Here is a 23,249-nt window from a genome sequence, read left to right as displayed (position 1 = left end):
TAATTTACAAAACTGGCATCCTACTGTACATATTATTTGTTTTTCCATCGTCAAGGTCATTCCCTTTTGTTTGGCTGCAGGTGGGAATGGAAGTGGCGCCACATCTCAAAGAAAGCCTCAGTAAGAACTTTTTTGACTTCCTCCTTACGTTCAAACAGGTAAGAGAACGCTGTCAGAGCAGCTAATTGATGTAACAGTTGCACGATCACGAATTCACCAACCCCCGTTGGTTTTCCAAGTCGAGATTGCCTTCAAGCTCTTTAAATGTGTAAACTCCTCAAAAATTGCTCTCGCGTCTGTGACAGACCATTAAAATGCGTTGATTGTATTGAACAGGCAGAGAGCATTAACGTGCCTGTGCTAATAGGAAACGTCTCTAGTTGATCAGCCTTTCTTAGCATCTGCTGGCTCCATTTTTATCACGTTCCTTCTTTGCACAGTGCACGTTCCCAGAACAGCTCAGCTTGGTGATGTGGGAAACTGTGTGCTTTTTCTGTTTCTCTTGAGGCCATCCAAATGCTTACAAGTGTGCACGGTCTGTGAGTTGCGTGCTTTTTGTTTCTTACATGTGACCTTCTTCCTGGTCTGTGTTTCTTTGGTCTCCTGTAGATTCATGGGGATACAGTGCAGAACCAGCTGGTGGTCCAGGGAGTGGAGCTGCCGTCTTACCTCCCCTTGTACTCGCCTGCCATGGACTGGATCTTCCAGTGCATCTCCTACCATGCCCCCGAGGTAACTGCCAGCGGGCTTTGGTGTCAAGGAGGAGGGGTGCTGGGGCTCCTTCCTCCTCCATATCGTGTTGGAATGTTCCCTACACCGTGTGCCCTGGAACGTGAACAGGGCCCGTCTAGAACCGCTGCAGCAACACAGCGCTAGCCAGCCGTTAGAGAGAGCTGACCACTGTGGCTGGGTCAGTGCTGGGGACTCGTCCTCATTGGCTTGTGTGACACCTCTGGGAGGGGGGTGTGGAAGCTCAGAGAGGCCACATCCCTCCGTAAGGTCACACAGCTGGAAAGTGTGTGACGGGACACAAACTCCTGGAATCCAGCCCCAGGCCCAATGGGCTTCATCGCCTCTTCTCTCACCTTCATGCACAACGTCCGTAGAACAGGTAACATCCTTCCATTTTTGCAGAAGGAAAGTGGACTCAGATATGCGATTGCTTTTGTAAGATTTTTTTTGTCTAATTGAAGCATCGTTAGGAATTACAAATGAAGTCAGAATCATAGCAGAAATTAACTGATTTTCTTCCCCAAGACTGAGCAGCAATTTCTGTAGGACACCAGTTCAGATTGTCATCGTAACTGTGAATGATGAAGCTTCTCGTTTTCTCGTTGATGGTTGAGAATTTATTCTGTGGGGAAGAGAAAAAGGGGCCTTGCTATAAAACAAGGGTACAAAGTGCAAAGCAAAATTCAGACACACCCGCCTTTTCCCAGAAGCTGCAGACACATACTGACAACCCTGAAGAAAAAGAAAAAAGGGTGTGACTTTGACTAAGCAATCCCATTTCTAAGAATGAATGTCACATGGAAATAATTGGACAAGTACATACACCTACCTACATGAGTATGTGTAGGTTTGTCACGCTAGTGCGACATGGCGGACAGCCACCAGAGGCTGGCTGGTATATGTAAATGATGGTATATGTGTTTAGTGGAATGTTAGGGGACTATGTAAAGGGATGGCGACCCGTGTGCCCTGTGTGTGCTGACATAGGGTGTTCACAGTACAGGGCGCGTGAACAAAGGGGGCTACACACATTGTTGTATGTGTCCTAGGTGGTCGTGTGTGTGTCCTCTGGAGCCGAGCCTCAATCTGGCTTCGGCCATTGGGATAAAGCAGAGGTCAGTCAAGTCATGTGTCCCTACCCACTGTGAGCCTTTCTTTATCTGTCCCACGGGAGCAGCAGCAATACCTGTTCTCTAGTCTGTTACATGGACCAAGCACGACAGTCCGTCTACAAGGCTTAGGGGCGTGCCCCACGCATCGTGCTTGAATATTTGTCACATCGGCAGGGTCGCAAACGTGGTTTTTACATCCATCCGCGTGAGAGAAGGCGGGAGATAGGAAACAACATTGCTGGAGGGTGAGGCTGTGGACACTTCTTACATGTTCTTGGCCTGTGTTTTCTAACTTTTTAGCAAATACAAGGCATTCCTTATATTTTTACTTTTCCCAAATTCTGAAGTATGAGGAGACCATACGGACACCTTGTACATCAGGTGAGTTTTATACCGTTAAGGAAAAGCGTTTTCAGTCAAGCCAGTAGAACTGGTCTGTCTGAAATGTGCCGGCTCGTCTCAGTCAACACACACTGGCCCAGGCTTCTGGAAAGAAGTACCATGAACTTGACTGTAGACAGAGCCGCCCGACCTTTCGGCTGAGTGACACACACACACAGGCAGGCCTGACGTGTTTGAAAATGAGAACATTTATTGTTTTACTCCCCCTTATTGTCATGAAAGGCAAAATCAGATGAAAAACAAAAGGAACACGGCGTAGGGCGTTCTTCCTTTTATTTTAAGCACCAGTAATCTCAGAGGATGGCAGAAGCTGGGACTAGAGCTTTCCTAGGGAGTAAAACTTGAGGAAATCATTATTGCACCAGAGGAAGTGATTAAAAAAATTAGGTCACCTGAATAATAATAAACTCTGATTCTTAGGGCACTCAACTAAGCAATGTGTGGTGTCTTGTAAAAAAAATAAAAAATCATTTTCAAAATGAAGAGTTCATGTCAGTGTGGAGGGTGGTATTGAAAATGCTTTTGACAATGGGAAGCCTTAAGCTTCGACAGTGGCTGGGGTCTGTCAGCTGGAGGGTTACAGCCATGTGTGTCTTTAAGAGGCCGTGTCCCCAAAGTAGGGGATTGTCACGTTTGGCTGCAGCAGTTGCTGATATATAGGACAGGCAAGTGAGATACGGGGAAAAGAAGAGCCTTCCTCCAGCGGAGAGGAAGGAGAAATGCCTTGAGCTGTGAATATCTGACATATGAAATTTCAAATCAAAACTGAGATCCAAGCCCCCATAGCCACCCCCAAATCGGGGAGTGATGTTTCAAAAAGGCTCTTTTGTTGTTGTTTAAAGATAGGTTGTGTGTTTTTTTCGCCCTCATACAATTAAAATTATAGTAAGTAGAAAACGGCTCTATTCCCCCTATTTGAGGCATAGTCTACACAGAAGAAAAGCAACCATTTACCAAGACCTGCTTTTAGGCAACGAAAACAAAGCCTCTTGATAAGTTTAGCATCACTTTCATTTTCAGCAGCTTTTTGTTTGTTGGGCGTGGTGTGGGAGGTATAGAAAATAAAGGCCTGACACCCGATGCCAAGGGTGAGCCTTGTCTGATAATGGAATCCCATGTGATTTTTTGCTAAGCGGTGAGAAGTGTAATACCTTCTGGGTCCATCCATGTTGTCACAAATGGGAAGATTTCATCCTTTTTTATTGCTACGTAATATTCCATTCTCTCTCTGTGTGTGTGTGTGTGTGTGTGTGTGTGTGTGTGTGTGTGTGTATGTATGTATGTATGTATACATCACATCTTCCTTATCCAGTCGTCTATCAGTGGACACTTAGGTTGCTTCCATGTCTTGGCTATTGTAAATAATGCTGCAGTGAACCTAAGGGTATGTGTATCTTTTCAAATGAGTGTTTTCATTTTCTTCAGATAAGTACCCAGAAATGGACTTGCTGGGCTGTATGGTGGATCTACTTTTAGTTTTTTGAGGAACCTCCGTACTGTTTTCCATAGCGGCTGCACCAATTTGCAATCCCACCAACAGTGCACCAGCGTTCCCTTTTCTCCACATCCTCGCCGGCACTTGTGATTGATTGATGATAACCATCCTCAGAGGTGTGAGGTGGTATCTCATTGTGGTTTTTATTTGCGTTTCCCTGATGATTAGTGGCGTTGAGCATCTTTTCATTTGTCTGTTGGCCTGATGTATGTATGTCTTCTTTGGAGAAATGTCTTTTCGTGTTTTCTCCCATTTTTGATTGGATTATTTTTGTTGTTGTTGAGTTGCACGAGTTCTGTACATAGTTTGGATATCAACCCCTTATATCATTTGTGAATACATTCTCTGGTTCAGTAGGATGTCTTTTTGTTGGATTGATGGCTTCCTTTACTGTGCAGAAGCTTTCCAGTTTAGTCCACGTACATGTAAAGTCATTATTGAGATATGATGTGCTTATTGACATTTTGTCAATTGTTGTTCGGTGGTTTTTATTCTGTGTTTTTCTTCTCTTGATCTCTTTCCTTTTGATTTGCTTGTTTTTCTTTAGTGTTTTGTTTGGGTTCCTTCCTCTTTATTTTTCTGTATTGTGTTTATAATGAAAAATGCATCAAGTAGGGCAGCTTGAATAACGATGTTATATTTATGGTATGGATTCCTCAGCCATTAACAATTACGAGGCGTGTGCGAACATGGGGCAAGGAGGCCCATGCTAGATTCTCAAGTATAAAAAAGGCAAGTTGCAGCCCAATAGGGATAGACTATCCATTTTTGTAAATCAGGCACAAAAACACAGGCTTTGGACACCGAAAGCTATACATTCAAAGGGCAGAGACAAAGGTCCACAAAGATGAACTAACTGCAGTGACGGCCCTGCAGACCCCTAGGAAGTGGGGGTTGGGAGGAAGGGCCTTCAGCTTGACCTTGCTGCATGCCGCTATTTTTGTAAGTTTTCTTGTCTTTATAACTATTATACAAACAATTAAATTATAAATCAATGGAACGTAGGGGCCCAATGACTCTTCTTGTTCAGATGTGTGTTCTGCTAACTGAGACACTGAGTTGCAAGTTTTTCGATGGTTCCTCTCAGCCAACAGGCTTGTTTCGATCTCAGTCTGGTTTGAACTGTCGTTCGTCTTTTTCTTCTTGCCAAAGACAAGCAATCCTGTCATTTCTCAGAAAAAAAAGAAATTAATAACCTCTAACAGACCTGCCTGGGATCTGGCCCCCTGTACACTTAGGAGTATTCCTGTATGACAACAGAGCCTTGGTTTTGGGTTTTTCTTTTTTAAGTTATATTCTTGGCTGCATTTTAATGCGTTCATCTCTCATAAAAAGAGAGCATTTTAAGTATTTGTTTTGTCTTCATGGCCAGAATGTTTTGTCCATGTGTCGGCATTTGCCCTACCTCACCTTGCTAGAAGTGGTGGCAAGACGTCTCCTTCGTTTGTGCATGTTTCCGTGTGTGTCTGTATGTGTGTACGCATCCCTGCGTGTGTCTAGGGACAGAATAAGCCCCACGCGGGCATGGATTTCTGTCTGGTTTCCTCACTGCTCTGTCCCCAGTACCTGGAATAGCAGCTGGTACATGAAAGTTGCTTGCTCCATGATATGAGTGTGTGTGTGTGTGTGTGTTTGTGTGTATGTGTGTGTGTGTGTGTGTGTGTGTCGGGGTGTATGAATGTGATAACGATACGGACTATCCCTTGTCAGCCTTTCCCAGAAACCACCTTGGTATTGCTCTTCAAGGATGACTTTTCCAATAGAAAGACCCCCCTGAGTTGTTAGGGAAGCCATTTGCGACATCAGCCATTGGATGCCTCTGGTTGCAAGGAACAAACACCTAACTGGCCCTGGAAAAATAACTCATTGTGTTCTGTCTCAGAATAAGTGCAGATTCTGGACCAGGCAGGTGCAGTCCATCTCTCTGCTCTGCCATCCCCAGGTAGCAGCAAGGTGGCCGCAGCCAGTTAGGCATTGTGTCCAGATATGGCTGCATCCAGAGAAGGAAAGATGGGGAGTCTTCAGTTCCTCGGGATCCTGTTTAAGGACAAAGAAATCTTTCCTTGAAGCCCCCATCTCAGCAGCTCGAAGTGGGGCATGTGTCCATGGCTAAAACCACAACTGGCGGGGGAATGAGACATGTGGTTGGTTCGGACATGTTAGTTTGCCTAGTGTGTTCGGGCTGCTCTGCCTGAATACCATAGACTGGGGGGCTTATCAACAACAGAAGTTGATTTCTCACAGGTCTGGAGGCTGGAAGTCCCAGATCACGGTGCCAGCAGCGTTGGTTTCTGGGGTGGCCTTTCTCCTTGACTTACAGACCTCCATCTTCTTACTGTGTCCTCACCTGGTCTTTTCTCTGTGGCTGTGCATCCCTGCTCTCCTTTCCTCTTCTTATAAGGACTCCAGTCCTATTGGATTAAGGCCTCACTTAACATTAATTACCTACTTTACAGCCCCGTCTCCAAACGCAGTCACATTAGGGCTTAGGCTTCAACCTACAAGTTTGCGGGGGACGTAATTCAGTCCATAACAGAACCCAACCTGATTTTTGTTGAGCAGAGAGAAAGATCTGAATAAAATCAGGGCACTGGGGGTGGGGGTGCCCTCCAAAGTCAGCTGTCACCTTAATTATTCAGGAAACAGCTAGGACCCAGGGACACAGCTGGAAAGGGTGGAATCGCGGTAAAGAAGACTTGTTTTATTTTTTGACTTTGGGGCCAGACTTCGAAAGAAATCTCATTTCCACCACTTACTGGGAAATGGCTTAACCAATCTGATGTTTGGCTTCCGTGTCTGTAAAGTGGGGATAATGTACCTGAAGAATAAGTAAGAGAAGGCGTGGGAGGCACTTGGCCCCGTGCCTGGTGCAGCGTGAGTTTCCAGATGGCTCTTTTGTCCTAAGGGTGACCTTGTCCGTGCCCTTCAAAACCTTCCCAAACACTGCCCTGGAGGATACTTCCATTGATTTTTTTTTTTTAAAACAGGAGTGCTTTTAAAGACACCTCATTGTCTTAAGATAGCTCCAAAGCCATTAACTGTATTCCAACAAATAAAACATTTACTTCCTTTTGGGGTGAAAATATGCTTCAAAATTTATGGAGAGGAAATGTGGTGGAGAGTATGGCCCTCGATGCCAGGTGGCGCGTCCAGCTCGCCACAGCTAGCTGAGTCACCTGGGGCCCTGTTCTGAGGCTCGGTTTCTCACCTGTGAAATGGGAGACTAGAGAGCCTGCCTATGGGTGGTCGTGAGATGAGAGCATGGATGCCAAGAACTTCTCACCGTGAGGGGCGGGGGAGCACCGAGCGCAGGCCCAGTATTTGTTATTTGTTCTACTGAGAAGCCCACCGGCACCTCCTGAAATGGGGAGGAACGTGGGGGGAGGGTCATAGGAGAGGTGGGGAGTAAAGTTCCGTTCTCATTGGTACCTCGCTCATCATCCTGTAGTAACCGTGCAGGTGGGATGGTGCCCCCTGTGTCATCTGCCTAACGCTGAGGAAACCTAGGCTAAACAAAATGGACTGACTGACCCAAGGTCTTGCTGCTGGTAGTTGAAGAGACAGAATTTGAACCCAGGTGTGCCTGACGCCAGGGCCCCAGCTCTTACCCGTCACACGAAACGCCGTAGGAGTGAATTCACCCCTCCTTTCCATTCTTGCCAGACACTGAGAGTTAATGAGATGGGCACGCGGTTACATTTGAGTATTACTTTGGAAATCTCACGGTGAGAAATGTTGCTTTAGGTTTTCCAACCTGATAATTGTTATTATTTTCTAAAATTTATTAGACTCTGTTAACCGAGATGATGGAGCGATGCAAAAAACTAGGAAACAAGTAAGTATTTTCAACTTCATTCATAAGGCATGAGTTGTTTGCTTTTTTTTTTTTTTTTGAGCTTGGCATGCTTACGTGGGCAAGAGGGCCAGCAGTGGGGCAGGACAGCATGGCGGTTAGGAAACTCGAGTCCAGCTGCCTGGCTTCAGATGCCTGGCTCTGCTTTTTCTTAGCTGTGTGAACTGTGGTACTTGCTTGACCTTCTGTACCCCAGTCTCCTTATCTGTGAGATGGGTTTAATAACAGTCCTTTCCCCAGGGGGCTGTGACAAGAAGTTGGGTCAGGATGAGCTCTCATCTTCCTGCCTCTCCTTTTGGTGGTAGATGTCCCTAACTGACTATGTCCCTAGGTCCTAGAATAGCGCTTTTAATAAGAGAGATGGATGGATATTTATTTACAGCCTGGATCAATATTGCTACTGAATGTTTAGTTTTATTAGTGCACCAGCCTTTTGAAGGCTCAATTTATTTCTGTTTAAATGGATTTGATGGCTTGCATATTTACCTGTCCATCTAATCACCCATCCACCCATCCACCTACCCATCCATCTGCCCTCCCACCTATGCATCTATCCATCCATCCATCCATCCATCCATCCATCCATCCATCCATCCGTTATCTGTCATCTATCCATTCATCATCATCCATCCATCCATCAAGTTCAACATTTAGCAAGTTCCCAATGTGCACAAGACACTATGTTACTCTCTAGAGGTTGCCTTTTTAGTCTAGCTTTTTAAAATCTTACCATGAAAGGACTGTCAGTCGTCCTTCCTGGCGACATACTTCCTAAAACTAAAGCGACTTCCTTCAGGGGGCGCCCTGCTGACCTGGGACGTGGGTGTCTTGCAGTGCCTTGCTGTTGAATTCCGTGATGTCAGCTTTCCGGGCTGAGTTCATTGCCACAAGGTCCATGGATTTCATTGGCATGATTAAAGAGTGCAACGAGTCCGGTTTCCCCAAGGTATGCTCTGGACGTCATGCTCAGCGGGAGAACGAATGGGCAGTATTTTCCCGATAGCTCTCGAGGGCGAGCGTCCGGGGTCCGGGCCGCTTGGGCCCACAGGACAGCCAGCAAAGGTTCAGTTACTGAAGAACACCGCGGAAGCTGAGTTAGAGCCTGGAATTGTTGGGCACATATAATTGCTGCAAGTCAGGCCCCGTGAGCCCTAAATCCGTGGCACTGTCTCGCTGTGAAGTATTTAGGAAAGAGATTGGCTTCATGTCTTTAAGAAGACATCTTCACTTGTTATTTATGCGAAATGTGCGTCCCCGGGCTTAGACCCGTGCGTGGAACCAGCTCTTTATTCTCCGCTTCTCTTTCTAATGCGTGTAGGCCTGTGGTAGGACTTCAGAGAGAGCGTTGGCAGGTTATCCCCGAGGCAAGCTAAATGTTACAGCCTGAAGCCTGAAATTGCCCCGATGTAAATCTCCACTGTTGTAATGGTGTGGTGTTTTTCTTAGCATCTCCTTTTTCGCTCACTGGGACTAAACTTGGCCTTGGCCGATCCTCCCGAGGGTGATCGACTTCAGATTCTCAATGAAGCTTGGAAAGTTATCACTAAATTGAAGAATCCACAGGTGGGTGACCATTCTGACCGGAGATCAGCTGCTTTTTGTCCAAGTGGTGCTTTGAACTGTCTTGTAACCAATCACATTGCTTTTGTTTTTCAAAAACTGTCTTTTAAGTAATCATATTGCTTTTTAAAAAGAAATTGACTTCTTTTAGCTTTATTATTTGTTAACCTATAATGGAGAACTGATAGCTTTGAAAGTGTATTTCTCTGATTTTTGTGTCCCAACTCTATCTCCTTCTTGAGACCACAAGATGTACTAAAAGTGCAAAATTATACATATTTGAAACTTTATTTTTTTCATTTTTATTTTTTAAAGATTTTACTGGGGAAGGAGACAACCTGTCACTTAGCAAACAGCGTCCCAAATGCAGTAGTCTGTAGTGTTTGGATTTGAAAATACCAACTTAGCAGGATATTCCTAAATTGGAGCTGAGCAGCCAAGCCAGTAATTAGCAGAAGGGACCTCCAGCTTCTGTCCCTTGAACCCGGGCAGTGAGAGCCTCTTTCTCCCCGCACTCCAAGTGCAGGAGACCTTGGGAAGGTGGCTCAGCTGCTGTTGGTGCCGTAATGGGTGCAGCGATGGCCATGATGTTGGAGGTTTGGGTTTCATGCCTCACGGTCCTCGCAGGCAGCATGGCAGCGATTTACGTGGCTTCCAGTAGGAAACGCTGGAATTGGCTGTCTTGGTGGCTGCAGGGTCAGCTGGACAAACCTTCACCACACCCTGCACTGTTCCTCTCCTGTGGGTGGTGTGTCTCAGTCTGATCAGGCTTCTGTAACAGAACATGGTAGACCGGTGACTGGGAAACAACAGCAATTTGTTTCTCATTGTTCTGGAAGCTGAAGGTCTGCAATCAGGTTGCCGGCAGGGTTGGCCTCTGGTGAGGACTCTTCGTCTGGGTTGCAGACGTCCAGCTTCCCCTCCTCACGTGGCAGAAGGAGTCAGAGAGCTCTCTGGGGGTCCCCAGGGCACTGATCCCCTTGGTGAGGGCCCTACCCTTATGACCTCATCACCCCCCAAAGGCCCCGCATCCTCACACCATCACACTCGAGGCTAGGATGTCATCGTAGGCATTTTGGGGGGGGCACAAAACAGTCCGTAACAGAGCGAATAACTGAATATGGATATATAGCATCTGGTTGAAGGAGGACGCATGTCTCGAGAGGGAACTATTCACATGAGCTCAGTTATAAACCCCTCGCTAATCCCCACATTTTCAATAGCATAGTGGGAATGGTGACATCATTTAGAAACAATTGCAAAGTCATATCCCGAGTTTCGGTTTAGCAAAATCCTCACTCAACTCCAGCTGTTGAAATTTAACCTAACTGGTAGGCTCACTAAAACAGCTTACTGAGGATACCTAAATCAATCTCTGGGTCTGTGGTGCCTGTACCTCAGAACTTCAAGGCAACCTGCTATCAGAACCCGTGTTGATGGTTTTCCCTTCCTCACAGGACGGAAACAGAGTGAGGGAGCCCTCCTCATTAAGTTGACCTTAGCCTTCCAGCTAGACCTTAGAATGTTCCTGGATTTTCTGGTGTGAATGGATAACCAGTTTTTCCCTCCCCGTTTTCTTCTTTTTTCCCCAAGTGTCAGAACGGAAAAGGTATACTTGCAGACTATATTTTTCCTTGACTTTTTTTTTTTTCTCCCCCCATTTCAATGTTTTCCTGGGCAGGCAGCCTTACTAAGTTCGTCACTGTCCTTTGCGTAGCCATCTCGTCATTTCTCCATGGGTCCCCTTCCTACTCAAATCTAGCACGCAATTCCTTACCTGAAACCTGTGTGCTTTCTTGACCTTTTCCCAACGTATACACGTCACCCCTCTATGGGGCAAATGGTTTATTTTTTAATGGCAGAAAGCCTGTTTTTCTTCCTCAGAACATGCAAAAAAAAAGTCACATTTTAGGCACGGCTGGAATCTGTAGCCAGATCTGCTGAGATGCGGTGAGGACACCCTGCTGTTACCCCTCCTCTCGCTCTGAGCCCCCCTCCCCATTCTCTAAGCTTGGGGAGCTTCCCAGACTCCCATCTTGTCCCAGGTAGCAATTCTGGAATGAAAGTCTCACTAGTTTCAAGCAACTGATGTTTTTCTGTAACTCACTTCTCGGAGTTAAAATACATTGGTGGGTGAGTTTTCTGTAGATGAACTCTCTCGAAATTCCTACCGCTTGTCAACTCTTTTAATCATCGCAGGCCTCGCAGGGATTTGTGCATAATGAGCTTCTGCCCCAAGGTCAGCCGTGGTGTTCTTACTGTAAAGACGTTTTTACTTTTTCTTTGTAGGATTACATTAACTGTGCCGAAGTGTGGGTGGAGTACACGTGCAGGCATTTCACGGTACGTGTGGCTGTAGTATGTATTGTTTTTGAAAGAATTCTATTTTTCTTTTTTTTCCATGTTTGTAACCATCACTAAGTCTAGCTTGGGCATTTTACAGTGGTAATTGTTCTTCATTTATAAAAGTGCGGCCTGTATGCTGTCGTGTGATGGAGCGTTAATATGTGTGCCGTAACAGAAGGGTTCCACGCTTCACATGTGAATTTGGGAAGTGCTACCCAAATTCACATGTGAAGCGTGGGAAGGGGAGGCAGTTTTTTCCACTATAAGATGCGTTAGATATTTCTATGCTAAAGGGCGCTGTGACTTTTCATGGTTGTCTAGTAAGCAGCCTTCCCCAAACTTGCATGTAATTATCTTCTAAGCACACAAAACCCCTTCCTTCCCGAGGCCCAGACGAGAACCACAGTTTGGGAAATACTGGGCTTGTCAAAAGGCAGAGCCTTTGGAGGTACATGTAACTGGGTTTAAATCCGATTGTGAGAGAGTTGTTTTAATCAACTTTTAAAAGTTGAAGTGGAACAGAAAAGCACGTACATCGTAAGCATGCTGCCTGATAAATCTTCACAAAGTACACCCAGGTCATCATGGTTCAGATCAAAACATAGGATGTAGGAAGTACCGCCCTCCCCAACCCCCTCCCCTCCCCTCCCCTCCCCTCCCCGTAGCAGCCGCCCAGCCTGTGGGAGGAAGTTGAAGGTAACCACCATCCTGGCCTGTAATTCCAGAAATTGGTTTTGCCTCATTCTGAGCATTGTATAAAATGTCAGTCTGTTGATTTTGTTTTTGTCTCATTTTTTTTGTTATTTTTTATTAGTTTCAGGTGTACAAAGCAACGTACTAGTTAGACATCTTTTGTCCAAGGTTTGTTTTATGTTTTATTATGGAACTTTTAAACATAGGATTTCTTTTATACTCATCACCCAGAAATGATCAACTTAGGACAAGTCTTGTTTCATTTACGTCCCTGGCCCTTCTCCCCACCCCTGGATTATTTTGAAGCAAATCTCAGACATCGTAGTTGATGAAAATCTGTTTGCATTTTGCACAGATCTGTAAAATATAAGAATTCCCTTTTTTGAAATAAAATCCCAATACGTTATCCTAACTAAAAGAAAAATGCTCTAATGTCATTAAAAATTAGTCAATATTCGGATTTCCCCAACTCTCGTAATTTTTTTTCCAGTTTATTTGTTCAGTCAGGATTAAAGTGAGGTCCATACATTATGAGACTTCTTAGGGTTCTTTTCATCTGTAAGTTCTCGCTCCCTACCCCTGCCCTTCCTTCCCTTTTTCCCCCCCTATAATTTATATGTTGAAGAAATGGCGTTTCCGTCTGGATTGGCCAGTTATTCTTTGTGGCGGTGTTCACCATGCTGCTTTGCCTTCAGTATTTCCTATAAATTGGCAGTCAGTTCTGGAGATTTAATCCACTTCAAATCTGCCGTTTTGGACCCGTGGGTGGTGGTGTGGTGCTTCTCCTGAGCCATTCACGGTATCTGCTTGTTCCTACGACAGGAGCTCTTGAAGCCCATGACATCTCAGAGTTTATCCTCGCTTTCTAAGATGGCCCAGTCTCCTGTGCTTATTTCTTAGCCCAGATTTGGAATCAGCTGTTTCTCCAAGGAACTTTGGTTCCTTTTAATGCCATGGTCAGATTTTTTTTTTTGATTTTTTTTTTTGCTGTGTGACCCTGGCTAAGTCAGTGAACTTCTCTGAACTTCCACTTCCTCATCTGTAGAATGGGAGTAATGATGCCCATGCCGGGGAATTTCATGAGCATTAAATGAGAGAGTAAACATAATGGCAACTATTTAGATAACATGTCCCGTGGGCCAGGCACGTTACCTATAAGCCACGCGGCCTCAGAGCAACCTGACAGGAGAGTTCACTGCTCCCGTCATAGAGACCGGGGATCAGTGCACTTTCTAGGTAGAACGGACCAGATGGTAAATATTTGAGGCTTTGTGGCCCATCCGATCTCTGTCACAAGTATCTGACTCTGCCATTGCAGCATGACAGCAGCTACAGACAGCACGTGAGTGAGCGTGGCTGCGTGCGGGTAAAGCCGGTACATGCATACCGAAATTGGAATCTCCAGTGCCCATTACGAAATGCTTGTCTTCTTTTGGTTTGAGTGTAAAAACCATTCCTAGCTCGCGGGCTGTATAAAAACAGGCATTAGATTGGATCTGGGCTGTGGTTGGCTGACCCTGACGCAGATAACAAAAGTGAGGTGGGCATGGGGTCACCTGATTTGTAGGGAACAAGTCTGTGCTCTTCCCAGAATGCCTCACTGTGGTCTGCAGCACCTGGGGAGGGTCTGGGACAGGTGGGCAGAAAATGCCACGGCTGATTTTATCAGGGAAAGCAGGAGCAGTGCAAAGCCACCGACCCTTTGAGAACAGTGTTTCAGTTCTGACTGGGTGTTAGGGCTGCCATATAGGTGGGATTTTTTCCCCCTTATAATATTGCCAGCAGAATTTTTGAAACTGTTTTCTAGAAGGTGTGTGCTGTATTCTGAAAATGATAGGCCTTCTCCCCAGAAAAATGGTCAGCGACTACCGTTCTGTGTCTAATATAGGTGTTTGTGATTTTCCCCACTTAGAAACGAGAGGTGAATACTGTTTTGGCAGATGTCATCAAACACATGACTCCAGATCGTGCGTTTGAAGACTCCTACCCTGAGGTAACAGGTTTGCACTGCTCATTTACACACGGTTATTCTCAGGAAACACAAGTGAAGTATTAAGGGGTAAGGGACATGACACATGCAGTCTGCTGTCTTATGGTTTAAGAAAAAAATATGACTTACGGAGAGAGAACAATAAAACAAATATGGCAGAATTCTCAAAATGGGCGACTTTGGGTGAAGGCAATATGGGGGTTTTCTGTACTGTTCTTTCAGCTTTTCTGCAAGTTTGGAATTATTTCCAAATAAAAAGTTAAATGTGTGTGGATTGTGTGTTCACAAATTCTACCGTTGGCTGGGTAGGTGAGGAGATAAAGCGAATACGGCAAAACGTTAGTCATTCTAAAATTTAAGTGGAAAGTAAATGGGCATTTGTTATCTATTCTCTGAATTGTCTTTGTTTCTGCATTTTCATAGTAAAATGTTGATGGAAAAAACCTATCCTTTTAAATAAGGAAATGCCCTACGTGTATTGCAGTGTGTTATAATGCCCTTCCTTGGAGCACTGCTTGTCATGAAGTTCTGAGAATTTTTTATTAATCTTTGGCTTGTCTGATGTAGTGAGCTACTTAATTATGAAACAGGCTTGTACCTCTTAATATTCTGTTTTTAGAGTGGTTTCCTTTGCAAAGGGTTTAAAACAGTACTATTTTTAGTGTAAACAAAGTACCTATCCGTAAATTTTCTCATCTTGACGGTAACCCCGGGCAGGGGTTTATATTTTATTTAGAAAAAGCAGTTCCCCGTTTCTCTGATGCCAAGCCCCTGTCAGCAGGACAGTGTACATCTCAGGGCGAGGGCTGGTGGACGTCAGTGCTGGGCATGTGGGGGCCGGCCTCCCAGACCTGCCACCGTCCTCGTGATGTGGCCTCTGATTGATGGGCACACTTGGTCCAGTGTGTCTCCACTGAAGGAGTCAGGAATCCCAATCCTGATGGGCCAGAACGGAGGCCTGCAAACTAGCGTCCGATGGCCATAGGCGGCCCACCGCCTGTTTCTGTGAATAAAGTTTGATTGGAGCCCAGCCCTGCCCGTGTGTACGTGTTGTCTGGAGCTGCTTTCCAGCTGCAGTAGCAGAGCTGAGTAGTTGTCACGGCTGTATGGCCCTTTATAGAAAATGTTGGCTCCCTCCGTGAATGTTCATCGCTGGCTTTAATGGAGGGCTTTGAAGGGCAGGCACCGCATACCTGAACCATTTGATCCTCCAGTGAGCTAGATGCTTTGCTTTCCATTTTACAGAAGGGGCAGGTGAGGCTGAGAAGTGGTGTCCCAAAGACGACAGAATAAGATGGGCAAACTCAGAGTGAGGCAGGGCCAAACCATAATTATCTGTCCTTAAGCAATCCAGGTTTCCATGACTGTGATTGTGATTGCTGATTATGAAAGAGTTGCCTTTAAAAAAAAAAAAAAAAAAAAAAATTTCCAAGTTTTTAAAATGAGATGTGCCTTTCGTTTTGTTTTGCAGCTTCAGTCAATAATTAAGAAAGTGATCACCCACTTCCATGATTTCTCAGTTCTTTTCTCAGTGGTAAGTAACATTCCTTAATTACTTGTGGAAATTCGTATCTGAGTCAGAGGTCGTTCCCTTGGTGTCTCAGTAATTTTTTCTTGGTGCCCGAAGCCAAAAGAAATACTTAACGGTTCCTTTTATAAAGTAGTTAGGCCTCAACAACTTAAGTATGTATGTCATAACTTCATCAGCATTCGAAAAAACTACACACAGGCTGAAAGAAAAATATTATCTTTAGCTCAGTCGTTACTTACTAATGGGATGTGTGTGCCAGCTGGGCGCCACACGGCTGCTCAGACCTGGGGCACCTGCCTCCATTTCCTCTTCCTCATCTTCGCATGATGCTTGCTCTTTTCACACAGTCTAGTGTTGAAACTATGAACTACATCGAGCTAAGAGTTTTCTCAGTGTCTGACAGTTAAGATTTATTATGTTTTTCTCAACAACTTAAAAAATCCTGCGACGCCCTTTCGAGTTTGCAGCAGTGCCCTGGGCAAGTACAGGTCTAGGTGATTCTATGTATAATGACATTCTCTTCCCTTCCCTTAGCCTCCTGCTTCCCTGGCACCTTCTTTCTTCCGGTTTCCATTTACATTCACAGGACTGTACGTTTTTGGTTTCTTGTTGATTTGAAAATAGAAGCTGTTATTTATTGGACATTTGCCATGCTCCAAGCACTGTGCTAGAACTTTCCAAGCATCGCCTCATCTCATTTTCACAGCACCACTCATAAGTAGGATTAGTTATTGTTCCCACTTTACAGATGAGAAAACTGATGCTGGAAGAGGTAGAGTCACTTGCTTAAGGTCACAGAGTCACTAGATGGGAGAGGCAAGATACAGAGGCCACTCTGGGAACAACTCTGGCTCTTTCTCTGCTCGTCAATACCATTGTCAAAAGACTGAAGCCTGCTTTTCATGTTGTATCGAGAAAAGCTTGTGGTCCTCTAAATGTTGCCCAGATGGTTTGCCAGAATGTTCACTGGCCCCAGCCCTGATCCCGGGCACGTGTCACTCATGTTACAAACCTCAGGGCTCTCTTCCTGCTTTCAGGTGAGTCTTCATCTAACCTGCTTCACAGAGGAACAAGTCTTCCTCTGTTTAGACCTTCCAAGAAAAAGCGACCTTCACATTCCTTCTAATAACGTGTGTAAATTGCATGGAGAGTGCTTTTTTTTTTTTTTTTTTTTTTTAGGAAAAATTTCTGCCATTTCTGGACATGTTCCAAAAAGAGAGCGTACGGGTGGAGGTTTGCAAATGCATCATGGAAGTTTTTATCAAGTAAGTGTAACACGTCGTAATTGGCAGTTTCTATTCGTGACACCTTTGAAACCTGTTGATAAGAAATCATTTTGTGCTCTCTGAGGCCTAATCAAGTGTGTGTATGTCATACCTAAAATCACATAAAACGAAAACCCCGTAGAAGGAGCAGACATGATAAAAAGTTCACAATTAGTGCTTTGGAAGACAGTGTCGTAAATATTAGCAAGAGCCTAGCCATCACTTATGTTTTTTTTCCTGTGTGTTTTTGGGAGGATAAGTCTATTGATGAACTACTTAGTGAGAAAAATTTTATGAGATAGAGTCATACTCATCAAAATACCAACACTGGAAAGGCTTCCACCTTTAGTGTGTGGATGTGTGATCAGTTTTCAAATTTAGCTCCTTTCCTATCATTAAATTTGTTTCCCAAACTGCCTACTGCTAGTGGTACGTGACATAATTGTAGGTGGTCCACGGAGGAGAGATTTATTTTTATTTTAAAAGTTGTGTTTTTATATTTATTTTCAAGTTTGTTAGATAACATAGAACTAGTCAGCGATTTCATGCCTATTATGTTTTAGGACAAGGTAAAGTTAAAAGTTAAAGTCCCTCGAAGCGTTAAGCAGCCAGATACGGTAAAAGAAAAATAATGTTAAGACAGAACTCAACCGCAGTTTGGAAAATAGAGTTAGATGTTGCTTGAATATGTGTTTTCAGCTTTGCTTGTATTGTCTTCCTAAAAGATTAATTCCATATGCTTGGAACAAACACACCTACTTTACTTACACAAAGGTTTATATTAGGGGTGTGTCCTTTTTCATATTATTCAAAAACCCCAATTAATAATTGCCTGGCACTTGACACAGTTGTAGACAGATGGTGGACAACTCTAGAGGGTTCTAGCGGTTCGGTAAGAAAACAGGCTTGCCCTTTGCCTGCTTTAGGAAATGGAGCAGTTCTGCCAGGATTTTGCAGTTACGAGAAGTTATATTACGTGTAGAAGAGCAAACTTGTTATGGAAAGAAGCATTAAGAGAAAACCAGAACGTTGCCCATTAGCGATGAACTGGGCTCAGTCCACTGCACCCGGGTTACTGGTTGCTTCTGAAATACGTCCAGTAGCTAAACGCTAAATCCATGCTTTTGTTGTTCTCAGCGGACATAGCATCTCCTGTTATCTTTCAATGTCTCCTAGGCATCAGCAAGAGCCCACCAAGGACCCCGTCATCCTGAACGCCCTTTTGCACGTTTGCAAGACCATGCATGACTCCGTGAAGTAAGCCACGCTTCAGGCTGGCACGTAACGCGGGCTGGGTCTTAGTACCACAGGGAATTACTGCTTTAGGCTGCCACTGAGAATAATATTGTTTTATGGGCGCTATTAAGATTCTTGCTAATGGGGACATTCCAGTGCAGGAGAGGAGGGAGGCTGAGGGTAACCTTCGTGAGAAAATGAGATGGCAGATGTTTTTACACTGGGAATTCTGTTGGGAGAAAAAGGCTGGTTTCATCCAAGGGAACTTAATCTCCATGTCTCCAAGAGATTTCTGAGCGCAGCAGAGAGTGTAATAATGATTCACTCCTCCAGTAACATAAGCCTTTGCGTTTTTTCTCCTTATTAGCCAATTATTGGAAATTCAAGTGCAATTGCTCATAGCTTTACGTGAAGGACTTTATTTGTTCAGTATACTTGAGGTCCAGACGCATCCACGGGCTTTTACCTTTGGGCCAAAGGCCAAATCATCACTCCTTTGCTTTCTAGCCCTTTTTTTTCCCTCTTCACATGTTTCCATTTGACTACGCTTAAGGCAGTTCTTGCTTATTTGTGGCTGAAATGTTAGTCCCCAAAGAATTTACAGCAGCTTGAGTCACTGGAAAATGCTACAAGCATTTGAGAAAATTGTTTTAGTACTTAACCATCAACAAGATGAATTGTATTTCTTTTTTTTTACCTCTGGATTTTAGACTCTTTATGACTTGGTGTTTTCATAGGTAGTTACAAAAACCAAAACATATGAAGACTTTTCATAATAAATGGAACCGGTAGGTTTTAGGTGGAGAAAATAACAATGAAGGCACAGAAAACGTCCAGAAAGGCACTTGTATTCGCAGGTTATTGGGTTTTGGCCTAAATAAAATAGGTTTATTTCTCTCTTGTAAAAGTGGAAGGCCAGAAGGTAAGAATGGGTAGCTGTGCTTTGCAACAATCCAGGAACCCAGCTTCCTTCTGTGGCTTATTGCTCTGCCATCCATCTGGGGTGTGGTCTGTGTCTTCTGGTGGAAGCTGGCTTACCTCGACCATGTCCGTGTTGCGGCCTGTGGGCATTAAGCTTTCTTTTGGGAAACAAAACGCATTCACATCCCATTGGCCAGAAATGTCATGTGGCCATACCTAGCTGCAAAGGAGGCTGGGAAGTGTCTCAAAGAATGAAGGAGACAAAGCGTATTGGAGGGTGGTATGAAGTCTCTGCCAATATTTGTTTTCCCCTAGAACAAACCAACACACAAAAACCTGGATGCCTGTTTTCTCTGCTCTTAAAATTTTCCAAATAAATCTGGGGAACTATATAGGCCTTCACATGTATAATCAAAACTGTAAGGCCTTGACATTTTCTTATTAATAATTGTGGTAAATTTTCTGTCAAAGAGAAGCGATTGAGGTCTGTGATTGACTTTAAGATGCATCCCAAAAATAAGACGGCTTGATGGATGGAGAGGGGAATGGATAGTTATGTGATGAAGCAAATATTATAAAGTGATACTGGTCGGATCTTAGTGGTTAGTTTATATGGGCGTTCACTCTACAATTCTTTTCAGCTGTGCTGCCCGATTGCGACTTTTTTATGTTGAACAAAAGTTTTCTGAAATACAACATTTGAAGTGAGACCTTTCGGCCCAAATTCCAAAGAAGACTCTTTTTTGCCCTTAGTAAGCATATCTCGAGAACAACATCTTTGAGAGATGTGAAACGCGTTTAGATTGTCAAATTACCTATTTTCATTACAAGAAACACAGCCAGGTGGGAGGTTTCCTTTTTAAATCTAGAAAATGTAAAATGTGCTTACTTGTTCAATTGCTTAGTTCTCGTATATTTTTTTCTTTAGAAACTCATTTGTTCCCTCATTGTTAATTATGTACAATTATTGATTTTAGTGCACTTACTCTCGAGGATGAGAAAAGAACGCTGGCGTATTTGATTAATGGGTTTATAAGAATGGTAAGTATTGAGAAAGGCGTTTGTTTCATTGCTCTTGGAAATGTGATGTAATTGTTTAGCCTTGCTCTGGTGAAAGCAGTTAACATTATGTTCCCTGGTGCTTTTCATATTTATCGAGACAAGATGAAATTAGAAAACATCTTACATTAGCCAGTACTCCCCTGGGGCCAGAGGGAGCCAAGACAAACTGGCTTAAGGAAAAAATAAAAAGCAGGGTGGGAGGGGAGACTTACTGGCTCATGTGACAAAACGCCCGGGGGTGGAACCCTTCGCAGAAGCAGCTGGACTCGGGGTCTCCGTGGTGTCGTCAGGGCCTGCCATCTGAGTGTCTTTGGCTCGTGGCTCTGCTCTCTTGGCGTCTTCCCCGACAGGCTCACCCCCCACGAGAGCCCCAGGTTTTTTTTCCTTCAAGCTCTGCAGCCCAGCAGAAGTCCTGGGATTGAGTCCTTTTGGATGAGTTAGGGTCACCCGCTCAGCCCAGAATAAATTGCTGATGTGAGGCAGCGTGAACTCCCCGATTGCTTGGCCAGGCAGGGGGACACACGCACACCTGGATACCTGAGTCGCGTGGTCTGGGAGTGGGGCGAATGGGCTCCCTGAAATACCGGATGTACTGCTCATGAGTTGATGGTGAACATGAGGCCAGGTGCAAACACCAGGTGTCCATGCTCCATCCTTCTTCGTTAGCCAGTGCTGCGTAACCAATCCCCCGGAACTTAGTGGCTTTAAGTAACAGTGTTCTATGAATTCTTCCAATTCTGTGAGTTGGCTGGGTAACCAGCCTGCTCCGTGTGTCAGGATTGGGGCTGGAGAATCCAGGATGGCCTTGGTGCTGGCTGTGGACTGGGCTGTCTCATTGCTCCTCTGTGTGACATCTTTCTCTCCACTGTTCTCTCATCAGTCTGTTTGTTCTCTTAGCTGAGCTCTCCTACGTGATGAGGGCAGAAACAAGCTGCAGGGCCTTTTGAGGCTGCGGTTCAGAAGTCATAGTGACTGGTGCTTTGTCCCAGAGCGAGTCACAGGGCCAGCCCCTGGGAGGTGAAAGAGGGCAGAGCCCACAGGGACGCTGAAAGGGCGAGCAGAGCGGGAGGGATACACCCCACCAGCCCATTCTCGCCAGAACAACCTTTGCCTTTGTTCTTGGTTCGCAAAGCTAAATACCAACGGCTGCCAGTATCCTGTTTTAATAGGCAGGTTAAGACAGAAGATGGCCGAGATAAAAATAACTCGATTACTTTGAAAATAACCTTGGAAATGTGACTGGTTCAGCAACGGGGGATATTTTAACTATCCACCTAACTGTGGGTAAAATACCAATTCTGACAAAAATTCAGTATTAGCCTTAAAATTCCCTCTTTGGAAAGTGTACCTGTGGCTTTTACGCGCTGCCTCTCCTATGGCCTTGGTTTCTGTGCGGATCATGTGGTATTTATTCTTTTATGGCTTTGTCCGAAAGCCACTGACCCAAATGGAAAACAATATGAGGAAATAAGATGTGAGACCCGATCACTGTGGTGGAACGAGCCTGTGAAACCTCCTCTGGAGAGAAACGATTGCTGGAGCAGTTCAGCTCGGCCTGCCAACCAGCTGTTCATACACTTGAGCAAGTAGGAGAAGAGGGGATTTTGATGGTGGAGAAACGCCCATCTTTGGCTCCCGCAGCCACAAGGGAACCGCTGAGGTTGGAATCCACATCAGGAAGGAGAAAGGGGTGGCCCTTCTCAGGGAAACCCCTCTGCCAAGCGGCTCCCAGTAACCACATTTATGTCCTGTGGAAAGGCCACAGGTGACAGAAGCCCACTCCTCGCTTCCCAGTGGTCCTCTAGCCTGGGAAATCCTGTTTGTATTTTGAGATTGTTTTATACCCATTGGCCTCTTTATGGTCTCCTCCCGTGCCTGTTTTCATAACGATGAGGGGACAGTAGTACTAGTATCTTAGCTCTGCGCCCGGTGAAATAACGTCAAGTCTAGTTATACTGCAATGAGCGTATGTTTGCTTGTGTACCCTTCGCATTTCCACCCATTCATGTCTGGGGGATCTTTGGTGACTTGCCGTCAGACCCCCCTTCGGCATCCCCATGAAATTGAGGAAAAACCATCTTTTTCCTTGATTCTAGGTGTCCTTCGGCCGTGATTTTGAACAACAGCTAAGTTTTTATGTTGAGGCCAGGTCGATGTTTTGCAATCTGGAACCTGTTCTTGTGCAGTTGGTTCACGTAAGGCTTTTTCGTCATTCATTTGTTCTCTTCCTAATTATTTATTGAGCATATATTTATCTGTATGCCACGCACCGATTTTAATCCGGGATTCTCCTGACCCCTCATGGCTCCCGCTCCCGAGGTATGAAAGGTATTTTCTCAAAAGTCAATCAAATCTACAACTGTGCTGTTATGTCTTCGGATGATTTTTAATTGCCTTCTTTTTCTCTGAAATGTGCATATTTTCATTCCTGCATGCCAGTAGCAAAGAGTTAAGTGAGTTGCACTGGTTATTTAGTTAAAGAAATACTAACTTAAGAGTCCCCTCGTTACCTAACTGGGGTCCCACCTTCTGTAGATCATGGTGCCTTCCAGTAATTTTTCATGGGACCTCCACACCAAAAGAAAGAAACACGGTTCTGTTTACTAAGAATTTGGGCTCAAACAGCTTACATATTTATGCCCTAACAATTGGAAAGCCCTTTGAAGCAATAGTAGACATAAATTGAAAGGAAGGTAATATATTTTTATGTCACTCTTAAATCATCCTAATGGCTTACTAATGAAACGTGTGCACCTATTGGGCACCACACAACTTCTCAAACGATGGAGTCAGATTGGACACCATTCCCCTTGTTGTCTGTTCCACACTGATTTTTTTTTCCACCTTGGTTTTGGCCCAGTACTCGCTTTTGGTCACAGCAGTCGCCGAAACGCAGTCTTGCAAAGATACGACGTCGCTGCAAGGACTGTAAACGCATTCCGGTGTTGACGCTGGGAGCTACTCACACCGGTGCTTTGCCAGAGCTCACGATTCAGCACTGCATCGTTTTCCAAAAAACAACAACAACAGTGATTCGCCAAAGAGTTTGCC

At 44.7% G+C, this 23,249-nt stretch overlaps 1 protein-coding gene across 1 annotated transcript in view; it reads left to right on the top strand.

Moving 5' to 3' along the window:
* VPS35L (VPS35 endosomal protein sorting factor like) overlaps nucleotides 1-23,249 on the top strand; it is a 79,257-nt gene that overhangs the window by 34,185 nt on the left and 21,823 nt on the right. Inside the window, exons 13-24 of the mRNA XM_074323112.2 lie at nucleotides 81-158; nucleotides 610-732; nucleotides 7,530-7,576; nucleotides 8,429-8,540; nucleotides 9,041-9,157; nucleotides 11,444-11,497; nucleotides 14,106-14,186; nucleotides 15,655-15,717; nucleotides 16,894-16,979; nucleotides 18,156-18,236; nucleotides 20,114-20,177; nucleotides 22,295-22,393. Of these exons, the coding sequence (XP_074179213.2) occupies nucleotides 81-158; nucleotides 610-732; nucleotides 7,530-7,576; nucleotides 8,429-8,540; nucleotides 9,041-9,157; nucleotides 11,444-11,497; nucleotides 14,106-14,186; nucleotides 15,655-15,717; nucleotides 16,894-16,979; nucleotides 18,156-18,236; nucleotides 20,114-20,177; nucleotides 22,295-22,393 (1,005 nt within the window). The remainder of the gene's footprint in view (nucleotides 1-80; nucleotides 159-609; nucleotides 733-7,529; nucleotides 7,577-8,428; nucleotides 8,541-9,040; nucleotides 9,158-11,443; nucleotides 11,498-14,105; nucleotides 14,187-15,654; nucleotides 15,718-16,893; nucleotides 16,980-18,155; nucleotides 18,237-20,113; nucleotides 20,178-22,294; nucleotides 22,394-23,249) is intronic.

Source organism: Rhinolophus sinicus, chromosome 10 (assembly GCF_057876585.1).
Source record: "Rhinolophus sinicus isolate RSI-liver-muscle chromosome 10, RSI-T2T, whole genome shotgun sequence".
In the NCBI taxonomy this organism is placed as follows: Eukaryota; Metazoa; Chordata; class Mammalia; order Chiroptera; family Rhinolophidae; genus Rhinolophus; species Rhinolophus sinicus.
The sequence above is the reverse complement of the archived record's forward strand: the minus strand, read 5'-3'. Positions and strand labels throughout refer to the sequence as shown.